Source organism: Pseudophryne corroboree, chromosome 9 (assembly GCF_028390025.1).
Source record: "Pseudophryne corroboree isolate aPseCor3 chromosome 9, aPseCor3.hap2, whole genome shotgun sequence".
In the NCBI taxonomy this organism is placed as follows: domain Eukaryota; kingdom Metazoa; phylum Chordata; class Amphibia; order Anura; family Myobatrachidae; genus Pseudophryne; species Pseudophryne corroboree.
The window spans coordinates 427412085-427432575 of record NC_086452.1 but is presented as its reverse complement, the minus strand read 5'-3'; the positions used below and the strand labels follow the sequence as shown (position 1 = coordinate 427432575).

The 20491-nt window shown below is 46.5% G+C and overlaps 1 protein-coding gene across 3 annotated transcripts in view; it reads left to right on the top strand.

Moving 5' to 3' along the window:
- Positions 1 to 20491, top strand: part of CPNE9 (copine family member 9) — a 560849-nt gene that overhangs the window by 515095 nt on the left and 25263 nt on the right. For all 3 annotated transcript variants that reach the window (XM_063940993.1, XM_063940994.1, XM_063940995.1), the window contains 6 exons: positions 257 to 318; positions 1180 to 1226; positions 3428 to 3609; positions 4165 to 4292; positions 13598 to 13700; positions 19454 to 19511. In XM_063940993.1, coding sequence (XP_063797063.1) covers positions 257 to 318; positions 1180 to 1226; positions 3428 to 3609; positions 4165 to 4292; positions 13598 to 13700; positions 19454 to 19511 — 580 coding nt within the window. The remainder of the gene's footprint in view (positions 1 to 256; positions 319 to 1179; positions 1227 to 3427; positions 3610 to 4164; positions 4293 to 13597; positions 13701 to 19453; positions 19512 to 20491) is intronic.

Sequence of the window (20491 nt, the reverse complement as noted above, 5' to 3'; positions counted from 1 at the left end):
TTCATAGGAGACAGGAGTTGGGTAATGGGCGGCACAACACTATCAAAGAGCTAGGCATGCATGTAGGGTAGATGGGCACACCCATGGGGGACATAACCATGTCCAACTGTGACATGGCTACACCCTGATAATGGCACGCTTACACCCCCTTCTAAAGATTATACCAGTATGAAGACTCCTAATGGTGGGTGGTGGCTTTGATGTTCGTTAGTTAGAAGGATGAGAATGATAACCTAATCTCCTCCGTGTTTCATAGGTGACACTTCTGTCCTTCAAGGCGGAGTCTGAGTACACATTTGTGGATTACATCAAAGGAGGGTAAGTGACTTCTCACCCTTTTCCTATGTATCTTGAGTCTAAGGGGAGGATGTATCAAACCTTGGAGAGAGATAAACCGGAAAGAGATAAAGTACTAACCAGTCAGCTCCTAATTGTCATGTTACAGGCTGTGTTTGAAAAATGACATTTAGGAGCTGATTGGTTGGTAGTGTATCTCTCTCCACGTTATCTCTCTCCAAGCGTTGATACATAAAATTGATTATACTATGGAAAAATACATGAAATGAGTTTAGAGGAGAAAAGACAGTTTGCACGGGTGATTCATGGATAACGTTTACATTAAATAAAATGAATAGTTTTTGTAAGGACCCAATCACGCAACAGGAGACGTCACATTATGTAAACTGGGCAAGAGGCGGGAGTGGACACTGTTATATAGGTTATAGGCGAATTTATATCCTCTGTCCCCTAATAAAAGGACAGGTAAAGTAGTGCATGCTGGGACTTTTAGTTCCATAACCACTGCAGCTGCAGAGTTTGCCATACTCCGCCATTTTAAAGATATCCATGCTTGAGCACAGGTGTCTTAATTAGTACCTCAGTCAATCTTACTCAAGCCTGGATAGCCATAAAACCTGGATATGTAGTTTGGGAAACTCTGAGTTATACACTTGTGCAGGATAAAGGTAAGAAGAGGGCAGAATATACCACTTACTTCATGACCACAGTTCCGGAATGACAGCCGACATTACTTAATACAGTATGTCAAAGAAGTATGTGAACACCACGTATCTATTTATCATTAGATTGTATTTAGGCTGTAGAGGAGACAGATCTGGAAATGATCTAGTGTATAAGTCAGGAGGAATCTCTGCAATTACTTTTCTACGTCTTCTCTAGGACGCAATTAAACTTCACAGTAGCCATTGATTTTACAGCTTCGAACGGTGAGTATGGAACACTATTTCTCCTCCCTCCCCTCAACTTTCTTCTATTATTCCAATTAATTGTGAGACTCTCACTGCCACAAAAAGAACACGGACCTGGGGAAGAGACACGGGTGGGTTGCTATGATAACACAGAAGCGGGTTGACTGGTCAGGGCTAGTTTAGTATCTGACTTTGCAGATATTGTCAGTTTAACTCCTCTCTTAATGAAGCGCTCAATTGACTCCCGTGTATGCAGCAGGAGAGTGGGTCTATTTGTAGACGCTGCGCTCAGGAGAAAACCTGAAAGGAGCATTTATATGTTTGCCATCCCCACGCCTGGAAACTAGCTGCTATTTTTGGCCCTGATGGCAAAATCCATCACAGTACAGATTGAAATAAACATAATAAGGACAGTGAAGATGAAGACACGGTCGCTGGTATTCTGGAAGTGACAGGGTTAATATCGCCAAGTCCAGTGATCACCATGTTTTCTTATTGTGTTATTTTATAAAGTAACCATATTTACAATGCCTTGATATTGATACTGACTATATAATTCAGGGTCACCTGAATTTACAATTTCCAGTGCTATAGGCCACCCCTGACCTTTACTCTCCATATCGAGGGTTCTACCCACCCCCACAACAAATAATGTGCATAAAATAAAGGAAATAATTTAGCTCCGCCCATGGCTAAATGGGGGTTATTCAGAGTTGTTTTCAAACCAAAAAAGCAAACAAACAGACAAACCCACTGCAGGAGGGTCAGATGTAACATGTGCAGAGAAAGTTAGATTTCGGCGTGGTGTGTTCAAATGGAAATCTAAATTGCAGTGTAAAAATAAAGCTGTCTAACATTTGTGGGCTACATGCAAAAGCAGCCAGTATTTACCCTTCACAGAAACAATATAAATGTATTTCCTCCCCTTGCATGGCAACTTGGTTTGTTCCAGGTACAAACTTATTTTCTTTTTCTTCCTTGCTTCCAAATCTGAATCAGGCCCAATGAGTGCACTATTTATTTAATTAATTAATTAATTAATTATTAAAATATAAAGTAAATAATAATGTGTACAAAATGATCCCCTAGGCCCAGACTTCTGTGGATGTTTTGCACAAATGCATAATAGTTTAGGATTTCTTATGACATCACAGATCCGCTGTAAACCATAATTACTTACTCTCCTGGAATGTGTGGGAAACTCGCAACTTCCGGTGATAGTAGACCAGCCTCCTTGATCAATGACTGGATCCGTGTAATTGTAGTCCCACTGGCCAAGGTCGCAAATAACAGCACTGAGCAGTGGGTGGCCTGGGCTGTGATGGCGCAATTTGCTGTACCACGTTCACAGAACCTCCTACTTGCACTTTCCCTTCTACTAAAGACAAGTAACCAGTGGCGGCTCCAGAGATGGGGCTGCAGCGCAGTCCAAATTTCAATTAGAGCGAGCCACATCAACTGCCAGTGAGTCCCACCCGGTGATGTTGGCAGTGTTTGGGGTGGCAGTTGGTGTGGCTCCCCTATTTGAATTTTGCCCCACCTCTGGAGCTGCCACTGCGAAATAACATGACCATTTGGAGACGTGAACCCTCCATGCTGCATCCAGTTGATGGACACAGAGTCCTTTGCAAAGTGAAATGTAGCAATGCCCTAAACTGACCTTGTGCAGACAGTTCACACCAGGGACAGACTGGGGGCCGAAAACAGCCCTGGCCGTAGGTGCGCGCACACATGCCAGGGGCGTGCGCACCGCATACGAGGGCGCATGGGCACTAAAGACGGGGGCGTGCCGCGAGTCAGGGGGGCGTGGACCCGCGGCACGCCTCCATTTCTATGGAGACGGCGGGGGATTGGCCAGAGCGGAGAGCTGGAAGGCTGCGCGCAGCCTTCCTGGCTCTCTGCCTGACAGGACCGGCCCACCAGGCCATCGGCCCTTCTGGCATTTGTCAGATGGGAAGTCCGGCCCTGGTTCACACGGTTGTGAACAAAGATATGTTGTCTTTATAATCCACACAGTCCACACCCTCCGGCTGCACTGACCTGTGCCCCCAATATTACTGAAATCTATGCAGTAGTCGAAACTAAGGCATTTTAATGCCCATTATAAAACACTGAAAGTACTGTCAGCCTGCAACTTGTAATATCTTGCCACTGCCATTTATCTCTCTACAGAGCGCAGTGCTCTAGATAACAACTGTGTTTTTCTCTCGTCTCCCCAGGTAACCCCTCACAGCCCACCTCTCTCCACTACATGAATCCCTACCAGTTAAACGCATATGGCATGGCCCTGAAAGCTGTGGGAGAGATAATACAGGACTACGACAGTGACAAACTATTCCCAGCTTACGGCTTTGGTGCCAAGATCCCACCAGATGGCAAGATTTCCCATGAATTCCCACTGGTTTGTAAATGTCTTCTGACCTAATTTAGTGTAATAGGACACAAAAAGAATAATCTACACACATTTTATATTGGAATGGAAAGTATTGCTCTGAACATGATTCATTCTAACTTCATTTATTCATTCCTTAAGGTGCTTTTAATGGTTTTATTCAGACTGCCGTAATTCTAAACACACTGATATCTGGCACATTTTTGCAAATATATTGCAACTTTTTGTGAATATGCAAATTACTTTTTTAAAGGTCTATTTTTTTTTCCGAACCTTTGAACATTTTAGCACAATGCAGCAAAAAAGACACATTGGGGTAAATTTACTAAGGTGGGAGATTTTTAGAACTGGTGATGTTGCCCATGGCAACCAGTCAGATTCTACTTACCATTTATCTAGCTGCTTCTAGCAGATAATAGATATAATCTGATTGGTTGCTATGGGCAACATCACCAGTTCTAAAAATCTCCCACCTTAGTAAATTTACCCCATTGTGCACAGACTAGGCGTTACATGACCTGAGTACCCTGAAGTTGTCTTTTGGGTCTCTCCATTTCTCCTTAGAACGGTGATGTTGAAAATCCAAACTGTGTGGGAATACAGGGTGTGCTGGAGGCGTACTTTAAAAGTCTGCGAACGGTTCAGCTCTACGGTCCGACCAACTTTGCACCCGTTATAAATCAGGTGGCGAGGTAAGTCAGTATTGTTTGATATTGTCAGATAATACAAATGGAAGAGGTTTCCCACTTTCAGGTAGCTTTAATTTATACTGTATATACTGTATGAGTACGTGTACATACGTGCGTATGTAGGTACGTACTACTGGTCAAGAGTTTTATAGCACCCCCATTTTTACAGTTTTTATTGAAATTTAAGCAATTCAAGTCCAGTGAATAACCTGAAATTATACAAGGGAAGTAGTAAACTGCTAAGGGTTAGCAAAAGAGTTTAGTTAGAATAAAATGAATAACAATGTAAAGTTGACAGCTATAAAAGAAGGCCATTTTCAGTAAACCAGTAGTGGGTTAAGAACTTATAGCTGTTCTGCACAATGAAAAAGTGGCTTTGCCTGGGTCTGAAGCACTGCCATTGAACTACTGAGGACTGGAAGAAGGTCTTATGGTCCAATGAATCAAAATGATTAAAATGTGAGTATTTTGTTCATCATACAGGGCTTTTGTACAGTGTTGTGTAGGCAAAGCTATGGTTCCTCCATGTGTGGTGTTTATTTACTGAGGTTTATTGCTGTTAAAAGCATTGTAATTTTAAACACCCAGGAAAGTGATGGGGAGAGGCAGTGGATGATGCCAGGCAGAGGTAGTGGGTGACACCAGGGAGATGGTGTCAGGCAGTGGGTGAGAGGGAGATGGTGACAGGCAGTGGGCCATGCCATGGAGTGGCAGTGAGTGACGCCAGGGAGATGGTGACAGGCAGTGGGTGACAGGGAGAGAGTGATGGGGAGAGGCAGTGGGTATTGACAGGGAGAGGCCGTGGGTAACGCTTAATAGAGGGTGACATGCTGTGGGTGACAGGGAGAGGGTAGGTGGAGGGGCAGTGGATGATGCCAGGGAGAGGCAGTGGGTGACGCCAGGGAGAGGGTGGCATGCTGTGGGTGACAAGGGAGAGGGTGACAGGCAGTGGGTGACTGGGGAGGCAGTAGGTGACGCAAGGAAAAGACAATTGGTGACACCAGGGAGAAGGTGACAGGCAGTGTGTGACAAATATATTACAATTGACTTACCTGGGCCCAGAACTGTAAAGCGTCGCTGGCGGCACGGACTGACTCAGAGAAGAAGTCATGGTCAGAGCAATAAGGAGAGAAAAGGGGAGGACCTGGTAGGAGAGGGGATTGCAGCCCCTCCTCTCCCTCTGGCCGGACCATCACCGCACTCAGACAGCAGCTCAGTCTCAGCTGCTCATTCTATGTTACTGGGGAACTGGTACCCCGTGGAGCAGGGCAATCGTCAGCATATAATGAGTCAGTCTGACTCATTGTAATGCTGTGGGCCCCTTTATTGTAATGCTGTGGGCCCCTTTACTGCAACGGGCCCTTTCACTGCAGAAGGCCTCGGTGCAGTATACCAGCTGCTCCACCGCTAGTTCCGCCTCTGGCCCTGAGTCAAAGCATTTATCAGCGGTATGCAATACCCTCTGGTCAAAGGTTCATTCTTCATCAAGATAATGACCCAAGTGGGTCATTCTGACCTGATCGCACGCTGCCGTTCATCGCAGCGATCAGGTCAGAAGTGCGCATGCGCCGTAGTGCATCGGCGCGTGGCTCAGAGCCGATGGCTGTCGTTGCCTGGCAGTCGCCTCTGATTGACAGGCAGAGGCGGTCTCTGGGTGGGAGGGGGCGGCACGGCAACGTTTGGCTGCCGTTTTGTGGGTGCGGTCCGGGCAACGCAGGCGTGGCCAGACCATACAGGGGGCGGGCCATAGCAGCTGTGTGATGTCACACGCAGCCGCTGCAACCCAGGCAGCGATGAGTAACTCCCGGCCAGCAAGCAAAAGCTGCGCTGGCTGGGAGTTACTCCTGAAGTGCAAAAGCATCGCCGCTGTGCAATGCTTTTGCACTTCTGCGGGCAGGGGGGGAGGCGGGCCTGACATGCGGAGCGGACTAGCCCTGTGCTGGGTGTCCCCCCGCATGTCAGAGTGCCTGATCGTAGCCCTGCAAAATTTTGCAGGGCTACGATCAGGTCTGAATTAGGCCCCAAGACATATGTCCAGTTTATGTCAGAACAGAACTACCTCTGAGGAAAGCAAATCATGTAATGTCCAGCACAGTCTCCAGACTTGGGCCCTCATTCCGAGTTGTTCGCTCGCTAGCAGCTTTTAGCAGCCATGCAAACGCTAAGCCGCCGCCCTCTGGGAGTTTATCTTAGCTTAGCAGAAGTGCGAACGAAAGGATCGCAGCGCGGCTACAAAAAAAAAGATATTGTAGTTTCTGAGCAGCTCTCAGACCTACTCCTACCTTGCGATCACTTCAGACTATTTAGTTCCTGTTTTGACATCACTAACACGCCCTGCGTTCGCCAGCCATGCCTGCGTTTCCCCCGGCACGCCTGCGTTTGTATCTGACACGCCTGCGTTTGTCCACACACTCCCCGAAAACGGTCAGTTACCTCCCAGAAACACCCACTTCATGTCAATCACTCTGCGGCGAGCAGTGCCACTGAAAAGCGTCGTTAGACCTTGTGTGAAACTACTTCGGCTGTTGTGAAAGTACGTCGCACGTGCGCATTGCGCCGCTTACGCATGCGCTGAAGTGCCGCTTTTTTTACTAAACGCTGCGCAACGACCGAAAACAGCTAGCGAACAACTCGGAATGACCACCTTAAACCCCAGAGAGGAGTGTGGTTCGTTGGGTCGCAGTAACTAGGTCAACAGTCATTAGGTCGACCACTATTGGTCAACAGTGACTAGGTCAACACCTGAAATAGGTCAACACAGTCATTTGGTCAACATGAGTTTTTTTATTTATATTTGTGTCGTTTTCTTCGTAAAGTGGCTGGGAACCCAAATTAGCGCACCGTGTCCCCACGTATGGCTCGCTTCGTTCGCCAACCTTCAGACAAGGTTCCTGTTCCCAATTGTAGTCCATGTGGATCGTAAAGTATGAAAAAGTAAAAAAAAATAGGATTTTAATACCTATCAGTAAATCCGTTTCTCGTAGTCCGTAGAGGATACTGGGATGGTCTTAGTACCATGGTGTATAGATGGGGTTTATTGGAGCCTGGTACTTTAAAACTTCTTCAGAGTGTGCTGGCTTCTCCTCTCTATGCCCCTCCCGCAGACCCAGTCTAGGAAAACTGTGCCCGAGGATACGGACATACTTTGAGAGGAGGAAAATAGACAAGAAAGTGGTGAGAAACGAACCAGCACACAAGACAAGAGGATAGCAACGCCTAACCACAACTTGAAAATAGGGACAGCAACAGCAGACCCAAACAACAAACACACAAGAAACAACTCTTGCAGGAAATAACAAAGAAACAACTCTTGCAGGAAATAACGAAGCACAGAGGCGGGCGCCCAGTATTCCCTACGGACTACGAGAAAAAGATTTACCGGTAGGTATTAAAATTCTATTTTCTCTTACGTCCTAGGGATACTGGGATGGTCTTAGTACCATGGGGAAGTCCCAAAGCTCCCAGACCGGGTGGGAGAGTGCTGAGACCCCTGCTAAACCGAGTAACCAAACTGAAGGTGCTCAGTAGCCAAGGTGTCGATCCTGTAAAATTTAACAAACGTGTTCGACCCCGACCAAGTAGCTGCCCGGTATAACTGCAAAGCTGAAACACCCCGTGCAGTCGCCCAGGAAGATCCCACCGACGGCGTAGAATGGGCCTGAACAGACCTTGGCAACGGCAGAGCCGCCAAAGAGTAAGCCTGTTGGATCGTAACCCTGATAAAACGTGCGAATGACTGCTTCGAAGCAGGACAACCTATCTTGTTAGCATCATAGAGAACAGAAAGCAAATCAGATTTCCTGTGACGAGCCGTCCTCTTGACATAAATCTTCAAAGTACGAACCACATCCAAGGACTTTAGCGTACTAGACTTGTCAGAGACCACCATGATCGGTTGGTTGATGTGAAAAGCCGACACCACTTTAGCCAAAAATTGCTGGCGAGTCCTCAGTTCCGCTCTATCCTCATGGAACACCAGATAAGGGCTCTAACAGGACAAGGGGGCAAGGTCCCTAACTCAAGACACGTCTTGCAGAGGCCAAGGCCAACAACATGACAGTCTTCCAAGTCAAGTATTTCATATCCACCTTGTGTAGAGGTTCAAACCAATCCAATTGGAGAAAGGTCAGAACCAGATTGAGATCCCACGGAGGCGTGGGAGGTACAAAGGGTGGTTGAATAAGAAGGACCCCCTTCAAGAACGTCTGGACTTCAGGGATAACAGCCAACTGCCTCTGGAAGAAAATAGACGCAAAGTTAATTGGGGTCACTCTTGTGTTGTGGGTGACCACAATTAACTTTGCGGTTAACCGCAGACCGCAAAGTTCCCATCATTGGTTATAATGGAGCTGCACCACGCTACATTGTAACCAGTGCGCTCCTCCTGATTGACAGTGCAGGAGCTCACAGCCAATCAGGAGAGTGCCATGACGTGGCGCTCCCTGATTGGCTGGCGGGACCTTCACTGACAGAAGTCACGGGGGTCCCGCCAGTCGGGGAAAGGGGTTCCTTGTGTAAACATGGAACCCCTTTAGTTGCGAGGTTCGGGTTGTCGGTTTATTATTTTAAACAAGTACGTGGATTATAAAGTTAAAGAAGAGGACAGAACGACGCTGGATTGTTTGTAAGTATAATTTTTATTTACAGGTACCCCGTGGATTCTACGTGGACAAGGGGACCGAGGTGCTCCGTGTCAACATAGGTAAGTATGTGTGTGTGTGTGTGTGTGTGTGTGTGTGTGTGTGTGTGTGTAAGTGTGCATGTATGTCAATTAAAGTTATACTATCACGGTGTGTGTGTTGTGTATTTTTTGGGGCATTTTTTTTGTAGTAGAACTACAGGTACCAGCGGGCCCGTTATTTCCCCGTATGCTGGTACTTGTGGTTCTCCAAGTACCAGCTTGCGGGGGAGGCTTGCTGGGACTTGTTGTTCTACTACAAAAAACAATATTCTTTCTTTTTACACAAAGGCTATCAGCCTCCCATCCAGCGCCCACGAATGGGGGGACGATAGCCTCGGGCTTCGCCCTTGGGTGGCTGGAGGGGGGGGGACCCCTTGATTTAAGGGGTTCCCACTCCTGCAGGGTACCCCGGCCAGTGGTGACTAGTTGTGGGGGTAATGCCACGGCCGCAGGTACCAGTATAAAAGTGTCCCCAGGCTGTGGCATTATCTCTCTGGCTAGTGGAGCCCGGTGCTGGTTTAAAAAATATGGGGGACCCCTACGTGTTTTGTCCCATGTATTTTTTGAACCAGGACCAGACGCAGAGCCCGGTGCTGGTTGTTTAAATATGGGGGGACCCCAGTCATTTTTCCCCCTGTATTTTTACAACCAGGGCCGGCTCAAAGAGCCCGAGGCTGGTTATGCTTAGGAGGGGGGACCCCACACAATTTTTTTCTTTCATTTAGCACACTTTCACACCCCTACCCACAGATAAGCATGCACGGATCTCACTGATCCATGCATGCCTATCAGAATACGGATTAAAAAAGCAGGTCTATTTTAAAACTGCTTTTTTTTACAAATTCAATGATTTACCAGCAGGGTTTGGCTTTTGCCGGCAGTGATTGTGAATACGAATTCTTAGTACAATACCGAGTGCTCTGAACACAGCTTTTATGAGGAGATCGTCCAAGTATAGGGGGTCATTCCGAGTTGTTCGCTCGTTGCCGATTTTCGCAACGGAGGGATTAAGGCGAAAATGCGCATGCGCATGGTACGCAGTGCGCATGCGCTAAGTATTTTAGCACAAAACTTAGTAGATTTACTCACATCCGTGCCGTGGAGAGACCAAAAGGCAAAGCCTGGAACTGGAAGTGACTGTCCTGCAGCGCAAATCTGAGGTACGTTTGATGAAGCGGCCATATCGGGATGTGAAGGTACGCATCCTTGATATCCAGGGATACCAGGAATTCCCCTTCTTCCAGGCCTGAAACCTCCGCTGTCAGAGACTCCATCTTGAATTTGAACACACGTAAGTACGGGTTCAGTGATTTCAAATTCAAGATCGGCTGAACCGTACCGTCCGGTTTTGGTACCACGAACAGGCCTGAATAAAATCACATTTTTTTGGAGTATAGGCAGAACTGGAACAGTGACCTGCATTCGTAACAGTTTGTGTATAACTTCCTGCAAGGTATCCCTTGACACAGGTGAAACTGGCAAGCTGGACTTGAAGAATCTGTGAGGTCGGAGCGTTTGAAACTCCAACCGGTAGCCCTGAGAGATTAGGGTTCACCCAGGGATTCCGGCAGGAACCCGCTCAAATGTGACTGAACTATTTGAGGTGAGCACCCACCTGTAAGTTCCCCATAAACTGGGGACAACCGTCACGCGGAGGGCTTGGAAGAGGCAGAGCCTGAGTTCTGCTCCAGGGAACTGCTGCTGGTGGTGGTCTGCTGGTCTGCGAGGTTTACCTCGGTTACCACTGGCGGCGTTGGCCACCCAAAAAGGACTGTAGAGAGGGGCCAGGGTAAGCACGTCTAGCCGGCGGGGCCACAGACAGCAGATAGGTGGACTTACCGGCAATCGCTTGTGAAATCCACTTGTTTAGTTTGTCACCAAATAAAGCCTCACCCATAAAAGGAAGGTTCTCCACTCCCCTCTTGGAATCAGCATCTGCTGACCACTGCCGCAGCCATAACGCCCTGTGTGCCAACACAGCCATAGCCGTAGAACAGGCATGGAGCAGGCCAATCTCCTTGATTGTTTCACTCATGAAATTAGCAGAATCCTGAATATGCAGGAGAAGCTCATCTTGAGGCATAGTGTCAAAACCCTCTATCACACTACATGTCCATTTAACAATGGCCCTTGTAATCCAACCACAAGCAATTGTGGGTTTCTGAGCAACTCCCACTGCTGTGTAAATGGATTTTAGTGTAGTTTCAATCTTATGATCAGCAGGGTCCTTTAAGGAGATAGCTCCAGGTATAGGCAGCACAAACTTACGTGACAGCCTGGACACTGAAGTATCCACTGCAGGAGGATTTTCCCACACCTTCCTATCCTCAGGGGGAAAGGGAAAGGACATCAGCAACCTTTTAGGGGTCTGAAATTTTTTGTCAGGATTAACCCATGTTTCTCTAAAAAGTGTGTTTAATTCCTTTGAGACAGGAAAGGTAGCAGTAGACTTTGGATTTACATTAAAAAACAATTCCTATACTGTTTCTGTCTCCTTATCAGAGATATTCAGGACCTCCCGAATAGACTATATAAGAGCTTCCACTCGTTGAGACAGAGTACTATCTCCCTTATCAACCTCCACCTCCCCCTCCTCCATATCTGCCATCTCGTCATTGGAGTCCAACTGGAGAACGTGGGGCAGCGTGCGTTTCTGTGAAACCAACAGAGGAGGCTGAGAAGCTGGGTCTGAATTGTGAATCATAAAATCATCCATAGATTTTTTTTTAAATCATGCCTCTACTGCCTGGCAGTAGCCAGTTCAGATGGTATATCTGTAATCATCCCTTTAATGGAGTCCAGCCACGCTGGCTCCTGAGTGCTGTTTGCCTGGGAAGGGGGGCTGCACTGTGTACACAACAGAGACACCTCCAGAGAAGGGGAAAACTTTGTGCTCCAGGACTGACATATAACTTTCTTGCCTGACATACTGTACAGCAGAACACACACACAGGAACAGGTTAAAGAACACAGTAACCCAGAAAGCCTGTAAGGATTGAGAGAGAGAGAGAGAGAGAGAGAGAGAAACTAGCACACCTTGCCTGTACAGCTAAAGCAGTGCTTTGCCAGGCAGTAACTAGGAACCTTAGATAAGCCCCGCCCCCTCAATGGCACACAGTATTCACGTGCAGGCTTGGACTGGCCCACAGGGGTACAGGGGAAACCACCGGTGGGCCCAACTGCCTGGGGCCCACCTCCTGCTCTAAGGATCAGGTTCTAGACTGTGCACTTAAATTATTCATTATACATATGGTACATTATACTGGACTATGGTGTATTTTCTACAGTGCATTGCTGTTATTAATCTGGTACATTATCATGCATGCAGCAGCTGAATTTACTGTATATTTTTATGAAGGAGCCCAGATGTTGCACTCTCTAATGGTTAGTCAAACCAATGAGGTGGCACGCCACAGCCCCCCAGCAGACTGGTGCCACCCCTAACATGGGCCCCTACCACTGCATTTCCCCGGTGGGCCCTACATTCCCCAGTCCGACACTGTTCACGTGATATATTTATACTGGCAGTCTCCTAAACACTTAGAAAACTGTGTTAAACCCCCTTTTCTGTCCCCAGCACTATTGTGTCATACACAGCTGTACACAGCAGCACCAGCGGAGCCGTGTGTCCGCCGCACCCTGATGCCGCCAACTGAACCGGGGACCCGCTAACCAGGACCCTGATTCCATACTCGCCACTCAGCGCGTCTTTAGCATAGCAATTAGGGGTGGCGGCATGCTGTGGAAGTGTGCGCTCACCGCTGCGGGGTGAGCGAAACAACACCTTTAGGAGCTAACGTCCTGTCAGCGGGGATCCAGACCATTAACCCTTAAAGAGGTTGGTACTGGTTCCCCCCTAAGTCCCACAATGCAGGCAGACTGGTGCCAACCAGTCCTGCCTGAAAAAAAATAAACTAAAAGAAAATCTGAAGAAAACTCTCTGGAGTTCCAGAGAATGCACCCAGCTCCTTGGGCACATTTTACTAGACTGGGTCTGCGGGAGGGGCATAGAGGAGAGGAGCCAGCACACTCTGAGGAAGTTTTAAAGTGCCAGGCTCCAATGGACCCCATCTATACCCCATGGTACTAAGACCAGCCCAGTATCCCCTAGGACGTTAGAGAAAATGAAACAAAAAATGTAAAAAAACTCATGTTGACATTTTTATGTGTCAACCTTAGCCATGTTGACCCATTGACCATGTCAACCTAAAGACCATGTGCATGTTGTCCAATAGTGGTCGACCTAATGAGTGTCGACCTAAGTGCTGTCGACCTGAAGACCGGATACCCCAGAGAGATGGCTTAGTATGAACTGTACAGAAGGCTGAAAGCAAAAGGACCTACAAGTGCAACACATTTTTTAGGCTGTTTATTACTGTATCTCGACTTGTTTTTGCTCTAGACCTTCATGTCAGAGTACATTGAGACGATGTGTAAAATTACAATTAAAAAATAAAAATGTGGGATATTCTAAAACTCTTGAACATATATCCTGGCATAAAGTTGCCTAGGCATACTATACTTAAAATTCCTAGACACTGCAAACGTCAGATGTATTAGGTACAATATACTGATTGGATATCATTGTGGTGGTTGTGTGCTATCCTTACTCTCTGCTGTTTCAAAGTGCTGCAGGTCAGGTAACTGATGGGTCTCAGTACTACGTCCTTTTGATCATCACCGATGGAGTCATCTCTGATATGGCACAGACCAAAGAGGCGGTTGTAAACGTAAGTCCATATTATTTAGCCTGGATAAGCTGATTGTTATTGTCTTATGGTTAGATTTACTCATTTAGGGGTCTATTCATGAAGCAGTGAAAAAAGTGGAGAAACAGACCAGTGGAGAAATTGCCCATGGCAACCAATCAGCATCTCCCTTACATTTTATAGAATGTACTTGATAAAGGCTTCCTTCAAAGCTGATTGGTTGCCACTCCACTGGTCCTTTTCTCCACTCTTTTCACTGCTTCATGAATAGACCCCTTATTGTTGGCAGTTTTAACCACTTGCCTGGCATGGTCGCATCAGATGCGACCATGCCTGCAAGTGCTTTATCTGACCTGGTCGCACAGGATGCGACCACTCAGATAGACAGTGTTTGTAGCGGGAGGGAAGGGAAACTTCCCTCTGCTGCTGCTGTCAGAGGGACTGGAAGGTCCCTCTGCCTCCCTGCACTCTCCCAAACTGATTGCCGTGCTGCCAATCACTGCTGATCGGTCAGCACGGCAGGATCCCCCACTTCCAGCGGCTGCAGACAATGGCAGCCGCTGGTAAGTGTAAACCAATACCCCCAAGCCACCCCCAGCCACCCCCTGTGTACCTGGCAGCTGTCCAGGGTGTAAAAACTAAAGTCACGATGGTTGCGATGTTACCGATGTTCCGATGGTCGCAATGTTCCGATCAATGTTCCGATGTTTGGGGGGTGTTTTTTCAACTAAAATCATTTTGGATAGGTTTAAATTCATGTTCTTCACCTAATGCACTCATGAAAAAAAACGACAATTTATAAGCGTTTTTTGGCAACAAAAATTGTCAGTTACAGTAAGTGGTTAAACCACCACACGTTTCCGACAGTAATAGCCTACAAACCAGCAATCTATCCATTACTATCCAGAAGTTTGAAGGAGAAAGCTGAAATGGTTGGCACTATGTGGTGCGGTTTCATATTATTAATCCAATCTAAGGGAGATTTAGGAGTTAGGCTGCCCCTAGGCTCAATATTATTGCCTGACCCCCTCCATAACTGCCCCCAGCCTCTGTGGCCAGTGAGCATAGCTGCATAGACTGACACAAAGATTATAACGCATAATCATCAGACAGCTTCACTTAACCCAAAGCACCAGTGCGTTGCAGAAATAATTGCAGATAAATATCCCTTTAAGAGTTTAAGTACTGAAGGCATTTACATGATAAGCTTTCCAGAGTAGGTAGTCAAGTGGAACCTCACTACAGGGACAGCGGAGATAAGTAAATATCATAAGGTCTTATAAGGAACAAAGAAATACACCAAGACGACCAAGAGAGGTTAACAGGCGGAGGGGCAGAGGAGGAGCAGGTATCAGTCGGAGAGAAATTGGTAAATCTGTGCAATACAAGTATATTTCCTTTGAGCAATGTGGGAAGGAATAGAGAAGAACAATTAATGTCTAAAATCTAGCACATACAATGTGTGCGTCCCACTGGGCAGGGAAATGAAGAAAGGCCCTTTCTTACTGCTGATGAAAATCTAGTTTAATGAAGAGTTGACATTAATTCCAATTAAAATGGAGAAAGGTTAATAATAATCCGTTACAGCGAGTGTGAGGAACTTTATGTAGGGAGAGACGCTGTGTGCCGCACAGAGACTACAAAGGAGATTTTATTGGGAAGGGAAGAGCTCAGAGGACGCAGACTGTGCTTATTTCATAAAGCGCTGCATCAAGGGATCCGGCGTTAAAGACCTTGTTCTTCTCGCCAGTAGACCAGAAGAAGTTCAGGGCTTATAATTATGGCCTGAAGCATTGTCTAATTTTTGTGTGCACATCATCTATTTTACTCTTTCATCTTGTTCAACGAAATCTGACTCAAACTTTTGTCTCTGGAAACAGAACGTTTTAAAGAGAAAACAAACCTCAATTGCAGGTTGTTTTATGTAAAAGACTAGGGATTACTCCTGGCAGTTGCATTTGCCAACACACACACAGGACTTCCTGTCAGGAAGTCTGTCTAGGAATACCATAGGGATCCTATTATGGCTGAGAGCATATGGCCAGAACCAACATGAAGGCAACAAAGAAGACTTAATCAACATGCAGAAACACCTGACAGGTTAATGCAGTGTTTCTCAATCTCTGTCTTCAATCCCTGCTTGAGCACATATGGTTAAATAACTGACGTACTACGCAAGCCACCTGTTCTCAAGTATGGATATCCATAAAACCTGGACTGTTCGTGTGCCTTGAGGACCGAGGTTGGGAAACACTGGGTTATGGGGTGGTGTGTATATACATCTAAAACATGGCCCTCATTCCGAGTTGTTCGCTCGCAAGCTGCTTTTAGCAGCATTGCACACGCTAAGCCGCCGCCTACTGGGAGTGAATCTTAGCAAAGCAAAATTGCGAACGAAAGATTCTCTAAATTGCGATTAGAAATTTCTTTGCAGTTTCTGAGTAGCTCGAGACTTACTCTGCCACTGCGATCAGTTCAGTCAGTTTCGTTCCTGGTTTGACGTCACAAACACACCCAGTGTTCGCCCAGACACTCCCCCGTTTCTCCAGCCACTCCCGCGTTTTTCCCAGAAACGGCAGCGTTTCTTCACACACTCCCATAAAACGGCCAGTTTCCGCCCAGAAACACCCACTTCCTGTCAATCACATTACGATCACCAGAACGAAGAAAAAACCTCGTAATGCCGTGAGTAAAATACCAAACTTCTTAGCAAATTTACTTGGTGCAGTCGCAGTGCGAACATTGCGCATGCGCAATTAGCGGAAAATCGCTGCGATGCAAAGAAAATTACCGAGCGAACAACTCGGAATGAGGGCCCATATTCCTTTTATCGGAACAGCTTCTATTTCGGGTTTGGTAATAATTGAATAATTTGATCTGGTTGATCCTTTCAGTAGGCCATTAAGAACTCTTGGCTACTGAACCTGCTATACCAGCTGATACAGTATGAAAAGCATTTTGGAACACTGACAGTTATCTATGTTCAGTTACACATTCAGTAGGGGGTTTCAGCTTTAAATGTAGTGGTTTGGAATCTCCCGTTACTGGAATCCTTGGTATCTTTGGCTGATCTGCTGGTCTGTGGATACTCGGAATAAGACTCATTTGAGAGGAGAGTAGGGGCCTGGCGTCTGTGGATACTCGTAAATGGAATAAGACTCATTTGAGAGGAGAGTAGGGGCCTGGTATCTGTGGATACTCGGAATAAGACTCATTTGAGAGGAGAGTAGGGGCCTGGTGTCTGTGGATACTCAGAATAAGACTCATTTCAGAGCAGAGTAGGGGCCTGGCGTCTGTGGATACTCGGAATAAGACTCATTTGAGAGGAGAGTAGGGGCCTGGTGTCTGTGGATACTCGGAATAAGACTCATTTGAGAGGAGAGTAGGGGCCTGGCGTCTGTGGATACTCAGAAATTAAATAAGACTCATTTGAGAGGAGAGTAGGGGCCTGGTATCTGTGGATACTCAGAATAAGACTCATTTGAGAGGAGAGTAGGGGCCTGGTATCTGTGGATACTCGGAATAAGACTCATTTGAGAGGAAAGTAGGGGCCTGGTGTCTGTGGATACTCGGAATAAGACTCATTTGAGAGGAGAGTAGGGGCCTGGTGTCTGTGGATACTCGGAATAAGACTCATTTGAGAGGAGAGTAGGGGCCTGGTGTCTGTGGATACTCGGAATAAGACTCATTTGAGAGGAGAGTAGGGGCCTGGTGTCTGTGGATACTCGGAATAAGACTCATTTGAGAGGAGAGTAGGGGCCTGGTGTCTGTGGATACTCGGAATAAGACTCATTTGAGAGGAGAGTAGGGGCACACACTGCACCCATACATTATACTTACCCCTCCGGAGTCCCGCGACGGTGTCACTGCTGTGCGGGCACAAATCCACAAATCACTCGGAAAATGGCCGCCACGGCATTATGCCAGAGTCTACTGCTGCCAGAGTGAAGGGCATCCACGATGAAGGCTGCATGCGGGTCCCCTCCTCTCTTAAAGCGCCCCTGCTGGTACATGCCCACTTTATCGCTCTCCATGGCTTAGTACATTTGTCCCCATAACTTGTATCGTATTTATTAGGGGTATTGTTGTATACAATGTTATATTAATCACTAAATGGGAAAAAGCAAATTATTTACTTTAAAGAAAAATGGGGCAGATGTATTAACCTGGAGAAGGCATAAGGAAGTGATAAACCAGTGATATGTGCAAGGTGATAAAGGCACCAGCCAATCAGATCCTAACTATTAATTTACATATTAGAGCTGATTGGCTGGTATGTTTATCACCTTGCACATATCACTGGTTTATCTGTGCACTGCAGGGAAGGCAGATATAACATGTGCAGAGAGAGTTAGATTTGGGTGGGGTGTGTTCAGTCTGCAATCTAAATTGCATCGTAAAAATAAAGCAGCCAGTATTTACCCTGCAAAGAAACAAAATAACCCACCCAAATCTAACTCTCTCTGCACATGTTATATCTGCCTCCCCTGCAGTGCACATGGTTTTGCCCAATTGCTAACAAAGGGGGTCATTCCGAGTTGTTCGCTCGCAAGCTGCTTTTAGCAGCTTTGCACACGCTAAGCCGCCGCCTACTGGGAGTGAATCTTAGCTTATCAAAATTGCGAACGAAAGATTAGCAGAATTGCGAATAGACACTTCTTAGCAGTTTCTGAGTAGCTCCAGACTTATTCGGCATCTGCGATCAGTTCAGTGCTTGTCGTTCCTGGTTTGACGTCACAAACACACCCAGCGTTCGCCCAGACACTCCTCCGTTTCTCCAGCCACTCCCGCGTTTTTCCCAGAAACGGTAGCGTTTTTTCACACACTCCCATAAAACGGCCAGTTTCCTCCCAGAAACACCCACTTCCTGCCAATCACATTACGATCACCAGAACGAAGATAAAACCTCGTAATGCCGTGAGTAAAATACCTAACTGCATAGCAAATTTACTTGGCGCAGTCGCACTGCGGACATTGCGCATGCGCATTAGCGACTAATCGCTCCATTGCGAGAAAAAAATACCGAGCGAACAACTCGGAATGACCCCCAAAATTCCTGCTGCGATCAACTCAGAATGACTCCCTTTGTTAGCAGTTGGGCAAAACCATGTGCACTGCAGGGGAGGCAGATATAACATGTGTAGAGAGAGTTAGATTTGGGTGGGTTATTTTGTTTCTGTGCAGGGTAAATACTGGCTGCTTTATTTTTACACTGCAATTTAGATTTCAGATTGAACACACCACACCCAAATCTAACTCTCTCTGCACATGTTACATCTGCCCCCCCTGTAGTGCACATGGTTTTGCCTACCTGCTAACAAAGTTCCTGCTGCGATCAACTCAGAATTACCCCCAATATCTCATAGAGGAGATTTATTAAACTTTCTAAAGTGCAATAGTGGAGCCCTTGGCAACCCATCAGACTACAGTTATCATTTATCTAGTACATTGATTCTATACATTGATACCCAGATTCTGATTAGTTGCTATAGGCAACAGCTCTACTTAGAAGGTTTGATCAATCTCACCATAATATGCCATTTTGACAGCAATAGAGAAATAGCAGCCATAAACAATTATATAACAATCGCAATAGTGACCAATTCACCGTAGGAAATGTATAAAAGTCTGCAGCAAGGTGGTCTACCTCCCCTAATATACCTTTGCCTTCAGCAAGGTGGTCAACCTCCCCTAATATACCTTTGCCTTCAATATGTCTCCTCCCAGACACCATTGTAGTATAATTTACTCATATAATTTCTGCTGTTTTGCAGGCTTCATCGTTACCACTGTCAATTATCATAGTAGGAGTTGGACCAGCAGAGTTTGATGGTGAGTTGTAAAAAGTTAAAAAAAAATAATGAAGTTTAAACCTATGCACACATAGCATTCTCTTATACTGGCCATTTCTTGGCTTAGCGACCTGTCCACTTGTAATGTGTATGAAGTTGCTTGCTTGGCAACATGTCTCCTGCTAGTGTGCTGAGTTGTTGCTTAGCAACCTGTCCACTTGCAGTGTGCAATTGCTAGGTAACATGATATCTCCTCCTAGGGGGCTATTGTCTAGCAACCAATGCAGTTATGCGCCGCTGCTTGGTTACATGTCTCCTAGTGTACTGTTCCGTCTTGGTTTCATTTTCATTGTTTGTTATTCAATTGCTTGGCATAATATGTTCCAATTGCTCTTCCTGATTGTACAGCGAGCTTTGTAACATCGAAGGCTGGACATAATAAGAATGTTGTAACTGTTTGTGCATGCCTAGACGTATACTCAATACTTCATAAACTTTACAGTATTCACAAATATAAACTGTGAGCAGTAAACCTATACATTCGTATATACCCTGACATATTTTGATACAGTGTCTCTTGCTATTAATTGGCTGAACAATGCCATCCAACTAATATGCTAATAGTTTAAGAGGGGTCTGAGGTAACTTGGTGCTTCCAGCCTGCTTCCGTGAGCCGCTGGTGCGTCTGTAAGACACACCATCAGATCACTCTGCGGGACCATCGATTACCTGAGTAACCTTCAGGAGTGACGCACCTTCGGATCACTCTGCGGGACCATCGGTCATCTGGGTAACCTTCAGATGGCTATCTCAGATCTGTAGCCAAGGCCAGTAAATTTGCGTCAGCAGGCGCAGACACTGTCTTCGGTACTCCCACAAAACGGAGGCGACGCGTCCCCATTTTGTGGAATGGATCCAGTTGCCGCCCCTTCCCGGCCCCCACATTCCCTCAGCCTGCCAATCAGGCTGAGGCTTAAGGGGCACTGCGTGCGAGGATGCAGGACCCGTTCTGCACCTGCG